The 19,736-nt window shown below is 42.9% G+C and overlaps 1 protein-coding gene across 7 annotated transcripts in view; it reads left to right on the top strand.

Annotated features, from left to right (window-relative positions):
- Window positions 1-10,193: 10,193 nt before the first annotated feature.
- NF1 (neurofibromin 1) overlaps window positions 10,194-19,736 on the top strand; it is a 252,176-nt gene continuing 242,633 nt past the window's right edge. For 5 of the 7 annotated variants that reach the window (XM_088828700.1, XM_055401480.2, XM_088828697.1 and 2 more), the window contains exon 1: window positions 10,508-10,718. In XM_088828700.1, the coding sequence (XP_088684826.1) occupies window positions 10,659-10,718 (60 nt within the window). In that variant the 5' untranslated portion in view covers window positions 10,508-10,658. Of the gene's footprint in view, window positions 10,719-19,736 lie in introns of all 7 variants that reach the window. The other 2 variants (XM_055401461.2, XM_088828696.1) reach the window with 1 other exon arrangement.

Below are 19,736 nucleotides of genomic sequence, written 5' to 3'. Positions count from 1 at the left end.
ATCAGCAACTGCTAATGTCCTCTCTCTTTTCATTTCTTAATACCCACTGGTGTCAACTGGGGTGGCATTCACCTGCAGGTAATGACACCTGTACACACCAGCATAACTAAATGAAGGTTTTGTTTTCCTTATGTGACCAGAACTTTAGGAGTAGGCAGTTCACGGCCAGTATCACTGCTTGAGGAACTGTCAGGGACCTCACTTTCCTCTCAGTTCAGTCGCTCAGTTGTGTCCGACTCTTTGCCACCCCATGAATCACAGCATAGCAAAACGGCTACTTCACCTCAAGTAGGTATTTGAACACCTACTTTGAATCTGTGTTCTCTGCAGAAAGAAGAAGAATGAAAAGGCTTCGTGCATGCCAGTTGAGTCTATCTTTTTTTTTTAAATCAGGAAAATAATTCCAAAAATTTTTTTGGAAACTCTACCTCTTAGAGTCCTATTTATATCTCATAGGGAGTACTGGGTCAGCTGGCCATCTTTAGTAGAAAGAGAGTCTGGGAAGGCAAGGATTTTTGTTTGTTTTTAAAGTGGGTACCTAAGAATGTAAGTGAGAGGAAAAGGAAAGAATGATGGCTAGGCGACTGGCAGTGTGTGCTGTATATCTCTCCACCAAAATGCTCCCTGAACCTCTGCTAACACACATGTAACACACATGTAAACTCCCCTCTCATTGCCTCCTCTCCTTCCAGTACTATTTTCTTTTTAATTTTCGGAGTCAAACTGGATCTTTTTTATTCCAGCTTTTTGGGTGTTCTTTTACCCAACTGGGAAATACCTACTGGATGCCAGGCACCGTGCCAAGCCCTTTATTAGTGTTATTTCATCTAACTCTCATGACAGCCTATGAAACACTGTGTGTGTGCTAAGTTGTATCCAACTTTTTGTGACCCCATGGACTGTAACCTGCCAGGCTCCTCTGTCTACAGAATTTCCCAGGCAAGAATACTAGAGTTGGTTGCCATTTCCTACTCCAGGGGATCTTCCTGACCCAGGGATCAAACCCATATCTCTTGAATCACTAGCACCACCAAGCAGGTACTTTTATTATCATCCCATGAATAGATGTTGCTGAAGGTGAAACTCCAATCCTTTGGCCACCTGATGCGAAGAACTGACTCACTAAAAAAGACCCTGATGCTGGGAAAGATTGAAGACAGGAGGAGAAGGGGACAACAGAGGATGATATGGTTGGATGACATCACCGACTCAATGGACATGAGTTTGAGTAAGCTCCGGGAGGTGGTGATGGACAGGGAAAGCTGGCATACTAGAGTCCACAGGGTTGCAAAGAGTCAGACAAGACTGAGCTACTGAACTGAACTGATAGATGTGGAAAGTGAGGCTTAGAGTGATGATTTAACTTGCCAGTCAGGTAGTTAGTGAGTAGTGTTGTCATTTGAACTTGGATATCTCAGGTAGAAACTGACTTTGAGATGGAGATTTGTAGACAGGAAGTTCATTGTGAAGTGCCTTCAGGATTAATCCCTTTTGGGAACAAGAAAGCAGGATTGGCCAGAAGGGGAAGTTAAACTAGGACATAATTGCAACAAAGGATTTGGGCAATCCCACAAGGAGCTTTGCAGTTGAGATGGCCCATCAGAGTAGTCCCACCTTGAGGCAAAGTCCTTGAGGGCCAGGCCTTTAGCTGCTTGTAGAAGTGGGGGGTCCCCCTAGGTTGGGTTTTCATGGGAAGTGGATATGACCTTGGACAAGGCAGTTCTTTTCAATTGATGGTAATTTCTCCATAGGGTCTCAGACAGGCATTAGCCAGCTACTAATGCTCCCAGCAGGAGGGGTGGGGGTGCACAATGAGGGTTCAGTCTTGAAGTGGACACAGTGGTGTTTCCTATTGTCAAAGCCTTCTACTGTTCAAATCCACTTTCTTCATATAAACTCTGGGACTATTTCCTCCAGCTTTTGGTTGGTCTCTTTTCCAAGGGGAAGTTAACAAGAGTATAGTTAGTAGTATAAATTATAGCCCTCACCACTGTCACTGGTCTTAAGACTGCACTGATCATCTCCATTTCCTTGCCTTTCTAGAGTTCCTTCCATGGTAGGATGACCCAAACACACATCCCTGAGAGGATCTGAGCCCCTAGTCACTACATCCTTTTCAGATGTGGCTGCTATAGTTGTCCATTTACCATCGTAATTGAACAATGGAGTACCAAGAGATGTCCTTGTAGATTGCCAGACATATTCTTTTTTAAAAATATCTATTTATTTATTTGGCTCTGTTGGATCTTCATTGCATCATGTGAGATTTTTTGTTGCAGTGCACAGACTCTCTAGTTGTGACTTGCAGGCTGAGTAGTTGTGGCGGGTGGGTTTAGTTGCTCCATAACATGTGGGATCTTGGTTCCCTGACCAGGAGTGGAACCCAGGCCACCTGCATTTGCAAGGCAGATTCTTAACCACTGGACCACCAGGGAAATCTCCAGACATCTTCTCTATTCTGCCCCCTGTTACCTAATAGCATTTCGACAACTTCCTGATGATCAGGGTCACTTATCTCAACCAAGATGGTAACTTCTTTTCTTGCCTGCTAGTGTCTTAGTACAAGCACCCCAAAGTGACTGGAAGGCAGTCATAGCTTGAAGCTTAACAGGACTATTGCTGTGTCCCCTGGTGGAAGAGTTCCCCCTTTGGAAACAAGGCTCTCTAGTCCTACAGAACCCAGAGTTGTGAGGATGGGAAACAGAGACTCCCCAAATGGATCACTGGGGTTGATGTGAAGCAGGGCTGCTCCTTCTACCCCTCAGCTCTCAGATCTGTGAATCCTACCTACTGCGGGCACAGCAGTACATAGTGGTTTTTGACTAGGGCACATTACTTGTCCTAGAGGATGGTGCCCTCTCCTCTCAGGGTATCATCTCTAATCTGGGCCTCAGGTGTGACTTCAAATGGACAGTCCATGACTCTTATTAGAGTGGCAGTTTCTGGGTGATGTGGTATGTTATAGGACCAATAGGTTTATGATCATTAATCTGCTGCTGTACATACCTCTTTTATTGTAAGGAGGTTTCTTTGGTCCAGTACTATGTTACCTAGGACCTTGTGTCAGTGAATCAAATATTCTGTAGACCCTTAAACAGTGATGTGGGCTAAAAACAAAGAAACCAACCAACCAACCAACCTGAGGGTAGGAAAAGCAAACCCATACCCAAAATGTGTACCTATTCCAGTCAAGATAAATTACTATTCCTTCTAGGTTGGAAGAAGTCAATTTGCCATCACCTGGATGGCTGGTTTCCTTTGAGGGATGATGCCATAGAGGGGACACAGCTTTGGTCTCTGTTGCTGGCAGGTTGGGCACTTAGTGGCAGCAGTAGCCCAATCAGCCTTGGTGAGCCGGAGCCCATGCTGTCAGGGCCATGCACAGTCTCCATATCTGCCATTGTGGCTACTCTGCAAATGTACTCTAATCTCTGTAATTCCCCCAGGGGAGGCAGGTTTGTTTGTTTGCTTTTAATTTAGAATCTTGGCTAGGTTGGTGGGGGGGGGGCAGTTTCAGAAGCTTCCACTTGACCTTCCCCACTGTAACCACTCATCCCACAGGCCAAGGAACTAAGGTGGGGCTTCTGCCAACTACCAAGTATATCTATCCTAATTATACATTCAGGGAGGACCAAAGGACTTGTTATTACATGTGCTTACTGGACATCCAGCCTTCTTTAGTTGTTAGGTTCTGTATCTGAACACTGGCTGAGGTCCAGAAACTAGGCAGAAGATGGTGATTTTTTATGGGGACAACTTCCCTCAGATTTCTCCTCATTCATCCTTGAGTTTTAAAAGGTGTACACAGAGTTGGTGCAGCCACTAGGAGAAACATTATGGAGGTTCCTTAAAAAACTAAAAATAGAGCTACCATATGATCCAGCAATCCCACTCCTAGGCATATATCCAGAAAAGATGAAAACTTGAAAAGATACATGCACCCCAGTGTTCATACCAGCATTATTCACAACAGCCAAGACATGGACGCAACCTACATATCCATTGAGATGAATGGATAAAGAAGATGTGATATATATACACACACAGACATATATAATGGAATACTACTAAGCCATAAAAGAGATTGGAATATTGCCATTTGCAGCAGCATGGATGGACCTGGAGAACATCATACTAAGTGAAGTAAGTCAGAGAAAGACAAATATTATATATCATAAAAATAATGCAAATGAATCTACTTATAAAACAGAAACAGATTCACAGACATAGAAAACAAGTTTATGATTACCAAAGGGGAAGGGGGGTATATTAGGAGCATGAGATTAACAGATACACACCATTTTATATAAAATAGATAAGCAACAAGCATTTATTGAATAATACAGCAAACAATATTCAATATTCAATATCTTAATATTTTCTTAATGGAAAATAATCTGAAAAAAAAAACTAAATCATTTTGCCATACATCTGAAATTAACACAATGTTGTAAATCAACTAAGCATGCATGCTAAGTCACTTCGGTCATGTCTGAATCTTTTTACCCTATGGACAGTAGCTTACCAGGCTCCTCTGTCCATGGGATTCTCCAGGCAAGAATACTGGAGTAGGTTGCCATACCCTTCTCCAGGGGATCTTCCCCATTCAGGGATTGAACCCACATCTCTTATGTCTCCTGCATTGGCAGGTGGATTCTTTACCACTAGTACTTTAATTTAAAAAAAAAAAAAAAGGTATACCCAATGAACCCTGCTGCCCTCATTTCCTCTAGGTACACAGGGTTCTATTAACTCTCTCCATAGCTGTCTGTAGGTCATGCCCCTCTGGTTGCCACTCTAATCTCACCTCTCTTAACAATGGCACTTAATTCTGCTGGTTAAACACTGCCACTTAGTCTCTATTTCTTCAAGGTCTTATTAGGCCTATTGCTATGAGGGAGCCTAGCTCTGTAACGGTATCTTCTGTCATCAACACAGACCCGTAGAGAAGAATATACCAGTAAGGCTGAGTCCTTTCCCCTAGAGGATTCCTGGTTCCTTGTGCTTAGTGGCAGAACGTAGTCAGTTGGTATGATGTACATAGTATATCGGGAATCCCTGGTGGCTCAGTGGTAAAGAATCTGCCTGCTATGCAGGAGTTGTGGGTTCGATCCCTAGGTTGGGAAGATCCCCTAGAGGAGGAAATGGCAACCCACTCCTGTATTCTTGCCTGGGAAATCCCATGGACAGAGAAGACTTGCAGGCTATAGTTCATGGGGTCGCAGGAGTTGGACACAACTTAGCAACTAAACCACCACCACACAGTATATCCCCTCTAGCGTGGCCACTTCCCTGTGTCTTTTGCTCCCTTCTTCTACTGTCTGCCATGACAGCTTTAGCCTTTCTGTCAGTATTTCACCTAATGCGAACCATTGCTTTCTCCAAGCTCCCTAGAGCCATCCTAGCAATCTTTAGCACTAGCTCCTGAGGTTCTAGCCAGGATGAAAATACTGTAGAACAGGAATATGCTCATATCAGTAAACTCTGCTTTGTCCGGCCTTATGCCCTCCTCTTCCTCCTCCCTCCCCCTTTCAGCACCCTGAGGGCCTGACCCTATATATATACTCCCAACTTCTGCAAGTATCTATATGCTAGCTAGGTTCTTTAGCTCTTTCAGAATGAATAGTACCTCTCCTCCTTTGGCAGTTCCAGCATTTTCTCACTCAGATTGTCTTGTGACTTGATTTTAGTTATTGGTCTGGTAGACAAGAGGAAAAGTACAGATAGATCCTGAGGAGGATATGTGTTGCTTTGCAAGGTAGATACGTCATTATCTTTTCTTTAAAAATATATTTATTTGACTGCACTAGGTCTTAGTTGCGGGATCTAGTTCCCTCACCAGGGATCAAACCTCAGAGTCTTAGCCACTGGACCACCAGGAAAGTCTCCTAGATACTTCATTTTCAAGCAAGGTGGGGTGAGGCATTTTGACAAACCCACAGTGTTTAGGGTGATGTGGGGTTGTAACGTTTTTAAGTGCATTGACCCAGATATCCTGTCTGAAGTGTCCGGATCCCTCTTCTTCCCCACTGCAGCCCTGTCGTTGGCACTGCAGACTTGGCAGAGCTGAGAATTCAATTTTTTGGTAGTTCTGCTACTCTGATAATTCAGTCCTGGGCCTGATTCTGAGCTTTTTCTGCCTCCTCCCTCTCCCCCACCTCATTTATATGCTGCTAAGGTGAAGAAAGCTGATCGCCGAAGAATTGATGCTTTTGAACTGTGGTGTTGGAGAAGACTCTTGAGAGTCCCTTGGACTGCAAGGAGATCCAACCAGTCCATTCTAAAGGAGATCAATCCTGGGTGTTCATTGGAAGGACTGATGCTAAAGCTGAAACTGCAATACTTTGGCCACCTCATGTGACGAGTTGACTCACTGGAAAAGATTCTGATGCTAGGAAAGGTTGGGGGTGGGAAGAGAAGGGGACGACAGAGAATGAGATGGCTGGATGGCATCACCGACTCAGTGGACATGAGTTTGAGTGAACTCCGGGAGTTAGTGATGGACAGGGAGGCCTGGCATGCTGTGATTCATGGGGTCGCGGAGAGTCAGACACGACTGAGCGACTGAACTGAACTGATGTAAAAATTGGAAGAGTTAATATGTAAATTCAGAACTCCAGTTTCTCCAGTTGCCAGAAGATCTGGCAACACTGTGTCAATGTTGTTGCAGGGCAGGGATTGACTGGAGTTGAGTGACTGCTGCTCCTTTACAGAAGGGGAGGTTAGAGTTCACCACAGTATTTATGTATGACCTTCTCTGGCATTTTTGTTTAGAGTTCCTACTATACTATGCATGGTACATATAATAGACATTTGGACACTTAATATTGGTTCAGTGGCATTGAATGAATTTGACTGGAGAGGAAGTCTTTTAGTCTAGACCTCCAGTGTAATGAGTGGTTTGGCGCTCATGGGAGGCACCAGGATAACAAGTGTTGATTCGGATAAATTAATGGCATACTCTGGAGAAGGGCATTGCAACCCACTTCAGTATTCTTGCCTGGAGAATCCACATGGACAGAGGAGCCTGATGGGATACAATCCATGGGGTTGCAAAGACACAACTGAGTGACTAAGCCCAATGACATGCTGGCTGGAGCCTGTAAAGCAAAATGAGCAGAGGGCAAAGGTCTGAAGTTTGGGTGTCTTACTATAGAATCAGAGAGGAATGGGGAGTTAGGGGAACCAAAGAAGAGGAAAGGGAAATATAGAGGGATCTTAGCAATGGAATCGGAGAAGGCAATGGCAAGCCACTCCAGTACTCTTGCCTAGAAAATCCCGTGGACGGAGGAGCCTGGTAGGCTGAAGTCCATGGGGTCGCTACAAGTCAGACATGACTGAGCGACTTCACTTTCACTTTTCACTTTCACACATGGAGAAGGAAATGGCAACCCACTCCAGTGTTCTTGCCTGGAGAATCCCAGGGACGGGGGAGCCTGGTGGGCTGCCGTCTATGGGGTCGCACAGAGTCGGACACGACTGAAGTGACTTAGCAGCAGCAGCAGCAGCAATGGAATGTCACAGAGAGCAAGGTAGTCAAGAGTTTGGGCACTTATACACAGTCTCGCTGGGCTGGAAGAAGCACAAGCTGGAATCAAGATTGCCGGGAGAAATATCAATAACCTCACATATGCAGATGACACCACTCTTATGGCAGAAAGTGAAGAGGAACTAAAACGCCTCTTGATGAAAGTGAAAGAGGAGAGTGAAAAGGTTGGCTTGAAGCTCAACATTCAGAAAACAAAGATCATGGCATCTGGTCCCATCACTTCATGGGAAATAGATGGGGAAACAGTGTTAGACTTTATTTTGGGGGGCTCCAAAATCACTGTGGATGCTGATTGCAGCCATGAAATTAAAAGACGCTTACTCCTTGGAAGGAAAGTTATGACCAACCTAGACAGTATATTAAAAAGCAGAGACATTACTTTGCCAACAAAGGTCCGCCTAGTCAAGGCTATGGTTTTTCCAGTAGTCATGTATGGATGTGAGAGTTGGACTGTGAAGAAAGCTGATCGCTGAAGAATTGCTGCTTTTGAACTGTGGTGTTGGAGAAGACACTTGAGAGTCCCTTGGACTGCAAGGAGATCCAACCAGTCCATTCTAAAGGAGATTGATCCTGGGTGTTCATTGGAAGGACTGATGCTAAAGCTGAAATTCCAATACTTTGGCCACCTCATGTGAAGAGTTGACTCACTGGAAAAGAGTCTGACGCTGGGAAGGATTGGGGGCTGGAGGAGAAGGGGATGACAGAGAATGAGATGGCTGGATGGCATCACCAACTCAATCGACATGAGTTTGAGTGAACTCCGGGAGTTGGTGATGGACAGGGAGGCCTGGCGTGCTGTGATTCATGGAGTCACAAAGAGTCGGTCACGACTGAGCAGCTGAACTGAACTGAACCCAGTCTAGCAAAGATAAGAGTAATGCACAGGCAAAAAGTCATGCCAACAGGAAAGTAATTAGGGACTTTCAGAGGAAGTATGAGAAAAGGAGGCTTCCCTAGTGGCTCAGTGGTAAAGAATCCACCTGCCAGTGCAGCAGACATGGGTTCTATCCCCGGGCTGGGAAGCTCCCCTGGAGAAGGAAATGGCAACCCACTCCAGAACTCTTGCCTGGAAAATTTCATGGTCAGAAAAGCCTGGTGGGCTACAGCCCATGGGGTCGCAAGAGTCGGACATGACTTAGCGACTAAACACAACAACAAATGAGAAAAGGAAAAATAGATTGTGGGTCTGGAAGTTTGGCATTGATGTGGAGGCACTGAGACAGTTCTTGGGAGTATAAGTGAGAGCTTTCTGCAGGATCCTAATTGGGGAAGCCATAGATGGACATTGTTAATATTCATCATTTTCATCCACACTGTCAGCATCATTTTTGACATCATCTAAAGTAGTCAGTATTCATGCTGTATTCTTAAAGAATGGACAAAAGAACCATCCAGACCCTGTCCTCCTGTTCTATTGGAATGAAATATTAATTAACTTAATATGTATTTTGGACAGTCGCCAGCCAGCAGAGATTGGACACTTCTCTCACGGATGTATCTCTCTGAATACGTGCTATTGGCTTTGTGGGTTTTCTATGGTGAAAGTAAAATTTTGGTTTCGCTCTGCCTTGTCACCCAGTTAGTATCCTGTTGTGTGGCCTCACTGGTTCTTAATCAGGATGTGCTCCAGAATGTGTAAGCTCACTTTAACATTAGCCTAAGTAAAGTATATTTAGGAAGATGAATTTAAAAATAACTCACTCCGAAGTTCATGTCAGATACGGATAGATCATCCATCGTTTTGGATGTAACTGTCTACCTGAAAAACTGTCACGACCCAAATCCACACGAAATCATTTCAACTCTGGTACTGGGGGCACAGGGAAGGCCTTTGTTTCAGAAGAGCCACAATCTGTCTCTATTGTCTTTGATCAAAACACCTGGGTTTGCATTCTGACTGCCACCCACCAACCAACTCTATGACTTAAGGCATATCACCAACCTCTTGCGACCCAGCCTCATTACATGAGAGTGATGAAAAGTTATTGGAAAGGCTCGTTGAAACAGTTAAATGAGGTGATGATTGTGTTCAATTCATAATGTATGCCAAGCCCTTAAAGGTTTTTCTGAGGATAGTGGAAAACTAAATCTATTATCAAATGCGCAAAAGTTTTAACTTGGGTGCCCATCAGTTCAGCATAGTAAGTGTGGGCTGGGATTCCGGAGTCTGAGAGCTTTGACTGCCACTGGGTCTACCACTGGGATTTAAGAGGACGTTTTAAAAAAAACAAAAAAACAAAACCACCTAATCTCCCTTGGCCTTACTTTTTCCTGTTACTCAGCAGGCTAGAGTAGCTACGGAGGACCTGGAAACCTGAGGTTATGTGCCTTATTTTTTTGCGAGGACTTAAGGCAAAGCACAGCTCCCCAGAAATCAGCGGCAAAGATCTGCGAGCAGGGAGAAATGCTAGCCCCAGGGCGCCCTAACTTCCAATCCGGGAGCAATCCAAACCCGGAGGCCGGCGGGGGACCGGGAGCTGAAGGCGGTGCTGAGATGGGAGCGGATGCTCCCGGGTGGGCTCGGACTCGGGCCGGCTGTAACTAGAGGCCGACCCAGGTGAGCCCGGCGGCGAAGAGGGACGCGCGCCTCCGGGCCCGGAGGAGTTGGGTGACGTCACCTCCAGGAGGACTCGCTTTTTCATTAATGAAAGCGGCCGGCGCGGGCGCATGCGCCGCAGGCCCCCGTCCCTCTCGCTTCCCCCTCCCCTTTCCCAGCCGCGCTCTCAATCTCGAGCTCGCTCGCTCTCCCTCTCCCCGGGCCGTGGAAAGGATCCCACTTCCGGTGGGGTGTCATGGCGGCGTCTCGGGCTGTGATGGCTGTGGGGAGACGGCGCTAGTGGGGAGAGCGACCAGGAGGCCCCCTCCCCTCCCCGGGCCCCCCTCCCCCGCCCCCCTTCCCCCAGCCTCCTCGCCAACGCCCCCTTCCCCTGTCCCCCTCCCGGCCGGGCACAGGCCACCCGTCCGCACCCCCGTGGGAACGCTCGGCGCCTGCACGCCTCAGACCCTCTGCTCGCCTCTTCCTTCCCCGCAGCCCCCGCTCCCCGCCCTCCTCCCGACCCTGGGCGCCGGCCGCCCGGCCCCTCCGCCGCCCCCCGGCTGCGGGGAGGACATGGCCGCGCACAGGCCGGTGGAATGGGTCCAGGCCGTGGTCAGCCGCTTCGACGAGCAGGTAACGGGCCCGGGGCGGCGGGCGGTGGGAGCGGAGTGGGGGTGGGGACCGAGGGGCGCGGGGAGCAGGGAGCGGCCGCCGCCCCCGCAGCTGCCGCGGGTTCGGGAGCAGAGGCTGGGGGGTAAGTGGGGGTGGCCGGCGAGGCGCGGGCGAGGAGGGGACGGCTGGCGTCTTGGGCTCCCCTCTCCCTCCTCAGTCGGGGGGGTGGGGCCTTTTTCCTGACCACCCCTCCGCCCCTCCATCCCCTTTATCCCAGCCCTTCCGCTTGCTAATGGGGATGAGTGACCTGGGGGCGCTTTCAGGGGCTCTCCATCTGGATTTAATCATCCTCCCCCCCCCCCCTTACTTTTTGTGAATGGAGGTGGGTAACATTTAGGGGTTTCCTCTTCCCTCAGTGGACCTCCTAAACGGGAGTGAGTAACTGAACGAACCCCAGGGCCCTTCTGGTGTACCCCCAATAGGAGAAAGATAACATCCCGCCCCTCCCCCAGTTTCTTCTGCTTCCTCTCTTGGAGGGGGAAGAGTAGAAGAAAGCAGGGAAACACAGGTTTTCTTACTTTCTGCTCCATCGTCTCAGCCCGCCCAGAGAGCTCCAAGTGCACACACACACTGCACATCTTTTTGATGCCCCACACGGGTGTCCACCCCCACCCCCCATATCCTGATAAGAACAGACTGGCTTTTACATTGCTCTTTGCAGTGGAAACCATGGTTCTGGTTCCCTCCTGCTTCTGAAATATTTTTCCTTTTTTTCCCCTTCTTTGGTAGTTGCAGTTTCCCCTTTTATGTTTTTGCCCAGCAGTCTGAGAATGTGAATATTGCTTTCTGGAGTGGGAATCTTGAGAATTAAGGGGAGCAGAGTGAAAGGAAAGTGGGAAACTGCATCAGAACCACTGACAGCAGAGAGCAGAGCCAGCTGGGAAGCGGTCCTGAAGCCGTTAATTCTGCTAGTGTTTTGTTGTTGTTTTCTCTTTTTTTAACTCTCACCTCTTAGTTGACAAGAGAACTTGCATTGAGAATATTTGAGATGGAGAAAAAAAGTTACCTAGCTTGAGGAGGTCCCTTTTTATTGCCTGAGCCACAGACTCCTGAGGCTGACCAGAATGAATGCACCCGGAGCCTTTTGTCAGTAGGATTTAGTTTAACTTTGTGTTGCTGTTAAGTAGTTGGGGATCACTTAGAAGAATGCTTTTGTAGCTGCAGTTCTAGGATGAACTTCCTGTGATGAGGAACTGCTTGAGATTGAGTCAGTCTATTTTGTTTACTGGATATAATCATGAAACTGATTTTGGGAGCTGAATGGATCCATAAACAGTTTCTGACTTATCTGAACGATACTTGGGAATAGGCATAGGAATTGAGAAGAAATTTGAGAAGAAACTACTTAGATAAAAGAGAATTACAAAGCTGTCAGAGAATTGAAGTTCTTTCATCTATCCTTATGCTTCCAGACCAAAAAGTATCTAAACCATTGTACTGCTAATCTATTTGAGGAAGTGAAATGTGACCACATATATTGGATTGTATTATTAATAAAGCCTTACGTTTAAAACTTGATAGAAAAGACTTTCTCTGTGTAATTTTAAAAAAGGATTTAAAAGGCACACAATTCCCAAAGGTAGACTGTGTGGATACTTTAATCTGGATGCAGAAATTTGATGGATTCACACCACAACTATTGTTTCCAGTTAAAAAATTTTTAATTGAAGGATAATTGCTTTATAGAATTTGTGGTTTTCTGTCATACATACATCAGCAAGAATCAGCCATAGATAGGTACACCCATGTCCCCTCCCTCCCAATTTTTTTTAAAAGTTTTTTTTTTTTCCAGTTTTTAAACTTTATTTCTTTGCTTCTTACCTGTTGATCTCTAGGCTTATCTGTCACATATTGAAAACATAGTTTTCTAAATTTTAAAAGAAGAATGATTTTGATTATATGCCCAGTAATGCAACTAAATGTTTCCTTCTTTTTGTCCCCAGTGTTGAAAGACCTTATACTTTGTTGTCTGGTTTGTTATGAATATTGTGGAATCAAACTCACACCATCTGTTAACAATTAAGGACATAAGAATTTTAAACAAGCATTAAAACACTATACTTTTATATTGTTATTAAAGAGAAAGATCCATAGGACAAATTATTCCTCACATTTTTCTCTTACAGGGTTAAAGCCTACTGACTTTGAGATGTAAAAGTATAAGGGTTTCGGTGTTTGACGTAAGGCACTTGTAGACATTAACTTATTATGGAATTAATAAACGTTTAATTTAGAGTTTACTTTGAGTTTGGAAAGTGAGAAAAACTGAGGCTCAGAGTGGTTAAGTGACTTTTCAAGGTCGCATAGCAGACCTAATAATAAGAGCCTCAGTATGAAATGTATTAAATGCTGGACAATCAGGAATAATTTTTTCTGTTAAGTATCCCATTCAGTTCAGTTGCTCAGTCGTGTCCGACTCTTTGCGACCCCATGAATCACAGCATGCCAGGCCTCCCTGTCCATCACCAACTCCTGGAGTTCACTCAAACTCATGTCCATTGAGTCGGTGATGCCATCCAGCCATCTCATTCTCTGTCGTCCCCGTCTCCTCCCACCCCCAATCCCTCCTAGCATCAGACTCTTTTCCAGTGAGTCAACTCGTTGCATGAAGTGGCCAAAGTATTGGAGTTTCAGCTTTAGCATCAGTCCTTCCAGTGAACACACAGGACTGATCTCCTTTGGGATGGACTGGTTGGATCTTCTTGCAGTCCAAGGGCCTCTCCCATAGGATTTGTTTTACTAATCCAAAAGTGTAGTTAGGAGGGAAAAGTTTACATTTATATTGAGGGGGGAAAACAACCTCCATGTAGTGAGAGATATTTGAGAGTCTTCAGTATTTCAACTGTGTTTAAAAGTTTTAAATTTTGAATATATTGTCTGTACTTTGTTTCACTGGGTCCGGGGGGAGTCAAGCTGCTGCTTTTTATTACAGCTAAGACTTTTTATTAAGCTAAGAACCAAAGAGCATGTGCATGTCTAAAGATGGCAACTCTATTTATGATTGAATTGATGTTTTAGTTGGACTTCTAATATTTGTGGTGATAAAAGCAGAAATGCCTTACTAGCCACTGCTGATTACCTATTGTACTCTGATGGGTATTGCTCAGGAACTTGGTGCAGTAGACACAGATTAAACAGTGATAGTGTTCCATCTTGACATTGTGAGCTCAAGTCCTTGTTTCCAAGTGGGTAAAATAACATTCCTGTAACCTGCTGGCATTGCACCTAAACCTTGTATTTATGGGAACTGAGCAATTTCTAACAATTTAAAAAGTAAATACTTCTTCGATTAGGGATGGAACTTGTGAAGGTGGACAGCCAGAAAGCTGAATGTGTAAGTTATATCTTCTGCTGCTCCTTAACCTGCCTGTAGGGTGCTAAATAGTAAGTTTCTAAATTGAAATTAGCAATTTTAGGTGTGGGTGTGTAGCTTTAATTTGTGGCTTATTAGCCAGGTTACTTAAATTAGAGTGAACCTTCTTACCTGCCTCACCTAGCTTCATATGCCCAATCAATTTCTTTAGGACTTTGTTCCTGAAAGGGAGTATAGAAAAACTGGTTATATGCAGGTTTTTGTTTTAAGAAGTTGAGAAATATACCATCAAATGATTTGTTGTAAATATACATTTTCCACATCTGATCAAGTAAAAGCGATATATAAAAAGCCAAAAAATAACATTTTAAAGAACATATTAGAGAGTAAACTCGGATTTTTTAAATTTTTAATACTTATTGGTGGTTGTAAAATGCTAATCGGAATGTTCTTTGAATATGTGGTATAAAACTTATGTTATAAAATGATTGGCAAGTGTCCTTGAAGTAACAAACTACATGTTAATTGGCCAGATAGATTTGTAAAACTTTGAAGTTGCTTTGGATTTAAAAAAAAAAAAAAAACTCCTTAGCCTTGTTCTTAAAGCCTGATCTGCCATTGTTGTAAGGCCTTATAAGTAGTTGAAAATGAATATTCTTTTGTCAAGGGGTATGGTGAATGAGAAAAAATTGCTTATTTCTTCTGGAACTCACCTTTTAAATTAAAACGATTTCCAACTGGTCCTCAATTAGTTCTCTGTGCTCCCTCACTCTTCCCACCTTTACCTAGCATCTAATTGAGTTTTTCTTTATGTGAACTCCTTCCTTTTCTTCTTCAAACTTACTAAGATTTCTTTTCTCTTAAACATTTGCTTGGTCTTGTAGCTTTCTCTGTATAGATCAGTCTTTTTCTTCCTTTTGTTGCCAGATACCTGCCACCTCTTGTTTATCCACCTGTGTCCTCTGTAACTCTCTGAAAAAAACTAGCTCCTGCCTCTTGCTTTCCTTCTGGATTGCTGCTTTCTTGAAAGTGATGCCTTCTGGCAAAACAGTGGTTTTTCGATCAACTGTAATGCCACTGTGGTGGTCCATTACCCCTGGAAACCAGTCTCCTCGAATTCCCAAGACACGATGCTGTCTTGTATGTATGCCTGCAGATCCTTCACTCCTTGGACAGATGTGCATTTTTTGTCATGTGGTGCCGCCCACTGTTGAACTGTGGCTCCTAAACGAGGGTGTGAGTTTTGTCCTGCTCTTTAGTTTCAGTCCTCACGCTAGCCAGCTAGATCTCTGTGGATCCTGTACTTCCTTTTTTGTTGGAACTGACTAGAAAAATCTGTCAGATTTCTTTCTAGTTTATTTTTTTTTCTTTTTTTTTTTTAGGTAATTAATTTATTTTTTATTGGAGGCAAATTATTTTACAATATTATATTGGTTGGTTTTGCCATACATTGATATGAATTTTCCCCTTCTTTCTAGTTTAAATATTTGATGATCTTAATATTTTAACAGCATCTCCCTGTGCCACAATGGTCGGTGGGGAGCTGACCCCACTTAGTTTACCTAACATTTTCTCATTATGTCTCAGTGTGCACCTATGTTGCAGGCAGGCTGGCTCAGTCTCTTCTGTGTATGTCAAGGTTATTCCTGCTTGTCTGCCTCTGTTTATACCAGCCCCTGCCTAAATGCTTTAATTCCTCTTTTATCTTTTTCTAATTCCTGTCCACACTTAAATGGGCAGCTCAAGCTTCATTTTTCCCACAAAGTCTTTATAGACTAAACTCACTGCATCCTCACTTCTTCATATGTTTGTCACCTCAGGTTCTACAGAAACACCCTTTAACACCTGTCTCCCCTTGGAAGGATTGATTGAACATAGCTTAGCATTATTTTATTTTCTCTTATCTTTTTTATCAAATGGAGTGTAAACTTTCTGAAAAGCAAGAACTCTGTGAGAATTCTACTAATAGTCACCCCAGGGCCCAGCAGAGGTATAAGCACACATTGAGTCACTGATGGAATGTTTTTCATATGATTCTTGGTTCAAAGGTAGACTGGCTAATAGGAGTGGTAATTTTGGCTTTATTTTAAATGTAAATAACTGAATTTTATTAATAATTTAGTGTTTATGGTGGCCTCTATCTTAAGTGATATATTAACTAGGAATAGGTTTTTAACAAAAAAAAAAGCTTTAAGGAGGAACTTGTACCTATTTATATTTCTTCCAACAGAGCTAGCATTTTTGAATCAAGTTTCAGATCCGATTGTCTACCTTTGTGATCTTGAATTTGTCCCTTACTTTTAGTAGCAAGTCTGCATAAGGAAATTTTTTTGCAGTGATCTGATAGGATAATTAAAAGATACTTGCTCCTTGGAAGAAAAGCTATGACCAACCTAGATAGCATATTAGAAAGCAGGGACATTACTTTGCCAACACAGGTCCGTCTAGTCAAGGCTATGGTTTTTCCAGTAGTCATGTATAGATGTGAGAGTTGGACTGTGAAGAATGCTGATCGCCGAAGAATTGATGCTTTTAAACTGTGGTGTTGGAGAAGACTCTTGAGAGTCCCTTGGACTGCAAGGAGATCAAACCAATCAATCCTAAAGGAAATCAGTCCTGACTAGTCATTGGAAGGACTGATGCTAAAGTTGAAACACCAATACTTTGGCCACCTGATGTGAAGAACCGACTCATTGGAAAAGACCCTGATGCTGGGAAAGATTGAAGGTGGGAGGAGAAGGGGACGACAGAGGATGAGATGGTTGGATGGCATCACCGACTTGATGGACATGAGTTTGAGCAAGCTCTGGGAGTTGGTGATGGATAGGGAGGCCTGGCGTGCTACAGTCCGTGGGGTCGCAAAGAGTTGGAGACAACTGAGCCACTGAATTGAACTGATAGGATAATGAAATGCTTCGAAAAGACTAAGATTATTCAAATGTAAAATTTATACATTTTCTACATAGCTGGCTGATAATTGTATATTTACCAAATAAAGGAGTTTGACTAGTCTCTGGGTGTTCCTCTTATGTACCTTGTCCAATATTTACCTCAGTTTACCGTTCATTGACAAACGCTTAGGGTACTGAGAGGGTCCTTAGGTAATCTACCATGAATGACTGTAATCTCTTTTCTTGCTTTATCATCTACTTGTGGCATACATAATAGATGGCTGTTCAAGTTTGGAAAGTGTAATATCAAAATGTCATAAGGTGTTGTGTGGCTTGTTATATTAAATTCAATATTGTTTTATTAGATTTTAAATATTGCTGCACTTTTTATTTGACACTTTTGGCCAATAGGAAGTTAGGGTCTAAAATCTGCTGCTTTGTGTGTTTTTTTTAATGTGTTTAGCGTGGAGAATTTTGTCCTTAAAGCAAAGGTTAGAGATACAACGGTAAGCAGGCTTTATTTTTGCATCTTTCTTCTTTACTCAGACTGGTGTAGGGCATTTTTGTTTTATTTTCAAATTTGGTGTTATGAGGTCCTATGTAGACTCTCTGTTGTTGCATTGTAGCAACATACTTTGCAGGGTGAGCCTTGTATTAATTAAAAACATGTGCTTTGCACATGTGTTCCCTAGGTCTCAGTCTACTCTTCATTGGGGGTTTTGTGTGTATCTGTGTAAATAAGACAATGGATGGAGAGGGATAGGAAGGCTCATTTTTTTAAAGGAAGTTTAAGGAGAAGAATTTTCTATAGAAGAAGTAGAAGGGGAGGTTTGTGGTCAGCTTAAACTGTTAAAAGGCTTAGAATCAATACTGAAGTAGAATATAGGCATCTTAAGCTCTTTCTTTGCTGAAGATTGGCTTGAATTTATAAAAAGCATTGGTTTATTCTGTCTGACATCTTTTAGACTACCCCATTTTCTTGGGGGTGGAGGGGGAAAGATGAGACAAAGTTTGTTTTGACCTTGAAGAATAGAAAAGTTAAAGTATTTTTACATTGTGGTGACTGTGAATGAAGTTTAAGATTTCAGCGGTAAAATTTCTGTTTCATGCTGTGTGGCAGAGCCTCAGAGGTTGTGCTGAAGAAAATTTTAACATTGTAGAATATAAATAACTGGAATTGATAGTGCCTGCAATAAACTCTTTTCAGGTACCTGCAGTCGATGGCAGATTTGACCACTTCAGATGTTATATGGCTGAGATATATAGTTATATTCTTTTGTTTTCTGAGAGTGGCTTTGGAACCATTGACTATATCATCAAAAGGGCTTCTGTTAAGAAAGCCCCAAGGTAATATGGAATGCCATCCTGTTATAATGAAGAATTGGAATTATCCTCTAAACTTTACATATTTTTGCTATAAATGGTACTAATTACTTTGCAGTAGCAATAACTTGTGGTGCAGACTTCCAGATTGCATATTTTCTTTAAACCACAGCCTGGCACTCTTTTGGTTTGGCTTAGGGTTGCCACTACAGTCTACAAGCTGTTGCCTGCTCCTATTCATATTTTATAGTTCGGAGTGTTTTAGCCCGTTGAATTTCAGAGAACTTAAACTTTTTCTTGTGATATCCTTACCCATTCCACTTCACATCCCCCAAGCAGGGTGTTGTGTCTAGTGCAAGAGGCATGAATATTTACTAAATAGCAGGATGTTTAGAAATTTACTTTAAAGGACTTTTAATTTATTTTCAATCATAATTTTATATCCAGATGATGGCCTTGTGGGTAATTATGGGTCATAACGACCTCAAGCAACCCTTTTCCATCTAATTGTTGACAGCTTACCTTGGATAGTCCTTGTAGTAATTTGGGCATGAGAAAACCCCTCTTACTGTCTAAAATTTGTAATGATAGTCAAGAGCTCTTTCTCTTACTGCACAGTATACTGAGGAGTTTTCAGTGTGACCTTGGACAAGTCAGCCTCTCTGAACTTGAGTTTTCTGGTTGCATCTGTAAGTTGAGGATAATACCTGGCTTACTTATATTATGGGCTTGTTTAGTGTCTTGCGTATGAATCTTTTATGTGAAAGGAAGCTGTAAATAATCATAAAAATGTATTATCATAATTATTATCCTGTGCAGCATTTTTTCTCTTTTCTTTATAGTTTGGTGATTATTATTATTTCTATAATGCATGGAAAAACAAGCAGGAGAAGCAAAGCAACTTGTTCATTATCATATGACATGTGATTGTGTTTAAACTAGAATGTGGGTGTCTTAATCCTTAGAGCAGTAACTTTCAATAAATAGAGCTTTACAAAAAAGGTCTAAATTTTGTGAACAGATAGCACAAATATGTAAAGAGAGGAAAGTATTATTGCTTCGTCACTCAGAAATAACATGTTTTATGTTCTTAAGAGAGAATCTTTTATGTTCATAAGAGAGTTCATAAGGAAATCTTTTTTCCATTGGTCATGTGTTAGACATACCTTTTAAGCATTGTATACTAATTTCATTGTTTATCATTCTTTTCACCTTATCAAAACTTCTCAGGCTGTTTGTGGAAGTTGTAACATTGTTCCCCTTTTATTTTTAGTATTATGACATTTTGTAACTCACCTCAGATTTTTAGGTAAAGAGAGTTGAATTCTGAAGGTGAGAGTGTAGAATTTGTGAGAATACCAACAGGAATGTATAGTTATAAATATGAGCGTATGTTTTTATTTGATTCTTTTATCCGGTATTTCACAGTTAAGTTTTGTAAAGTTGGTTTTC

Source organism: Moschus berezovskii, chromosome 20 (assembly GCF_049115385.1).
Source record: "Moschus berezovskii isolate FMDL1 chromosome 20, NW_MosBer_1.0, whole genome shotgun sequence".
Lineage (NCBI taxonomy): Eukaryota > Metazoa > Chordata > Mammalia > Artiodactyla > Moschidae > Moschus > Moschus berezovskii.
The sequence above is the reverse complement of the archived record's forward strand: the minus strand, read 5'-3'. Positions and strand labels throughout refer to the sequence as shown.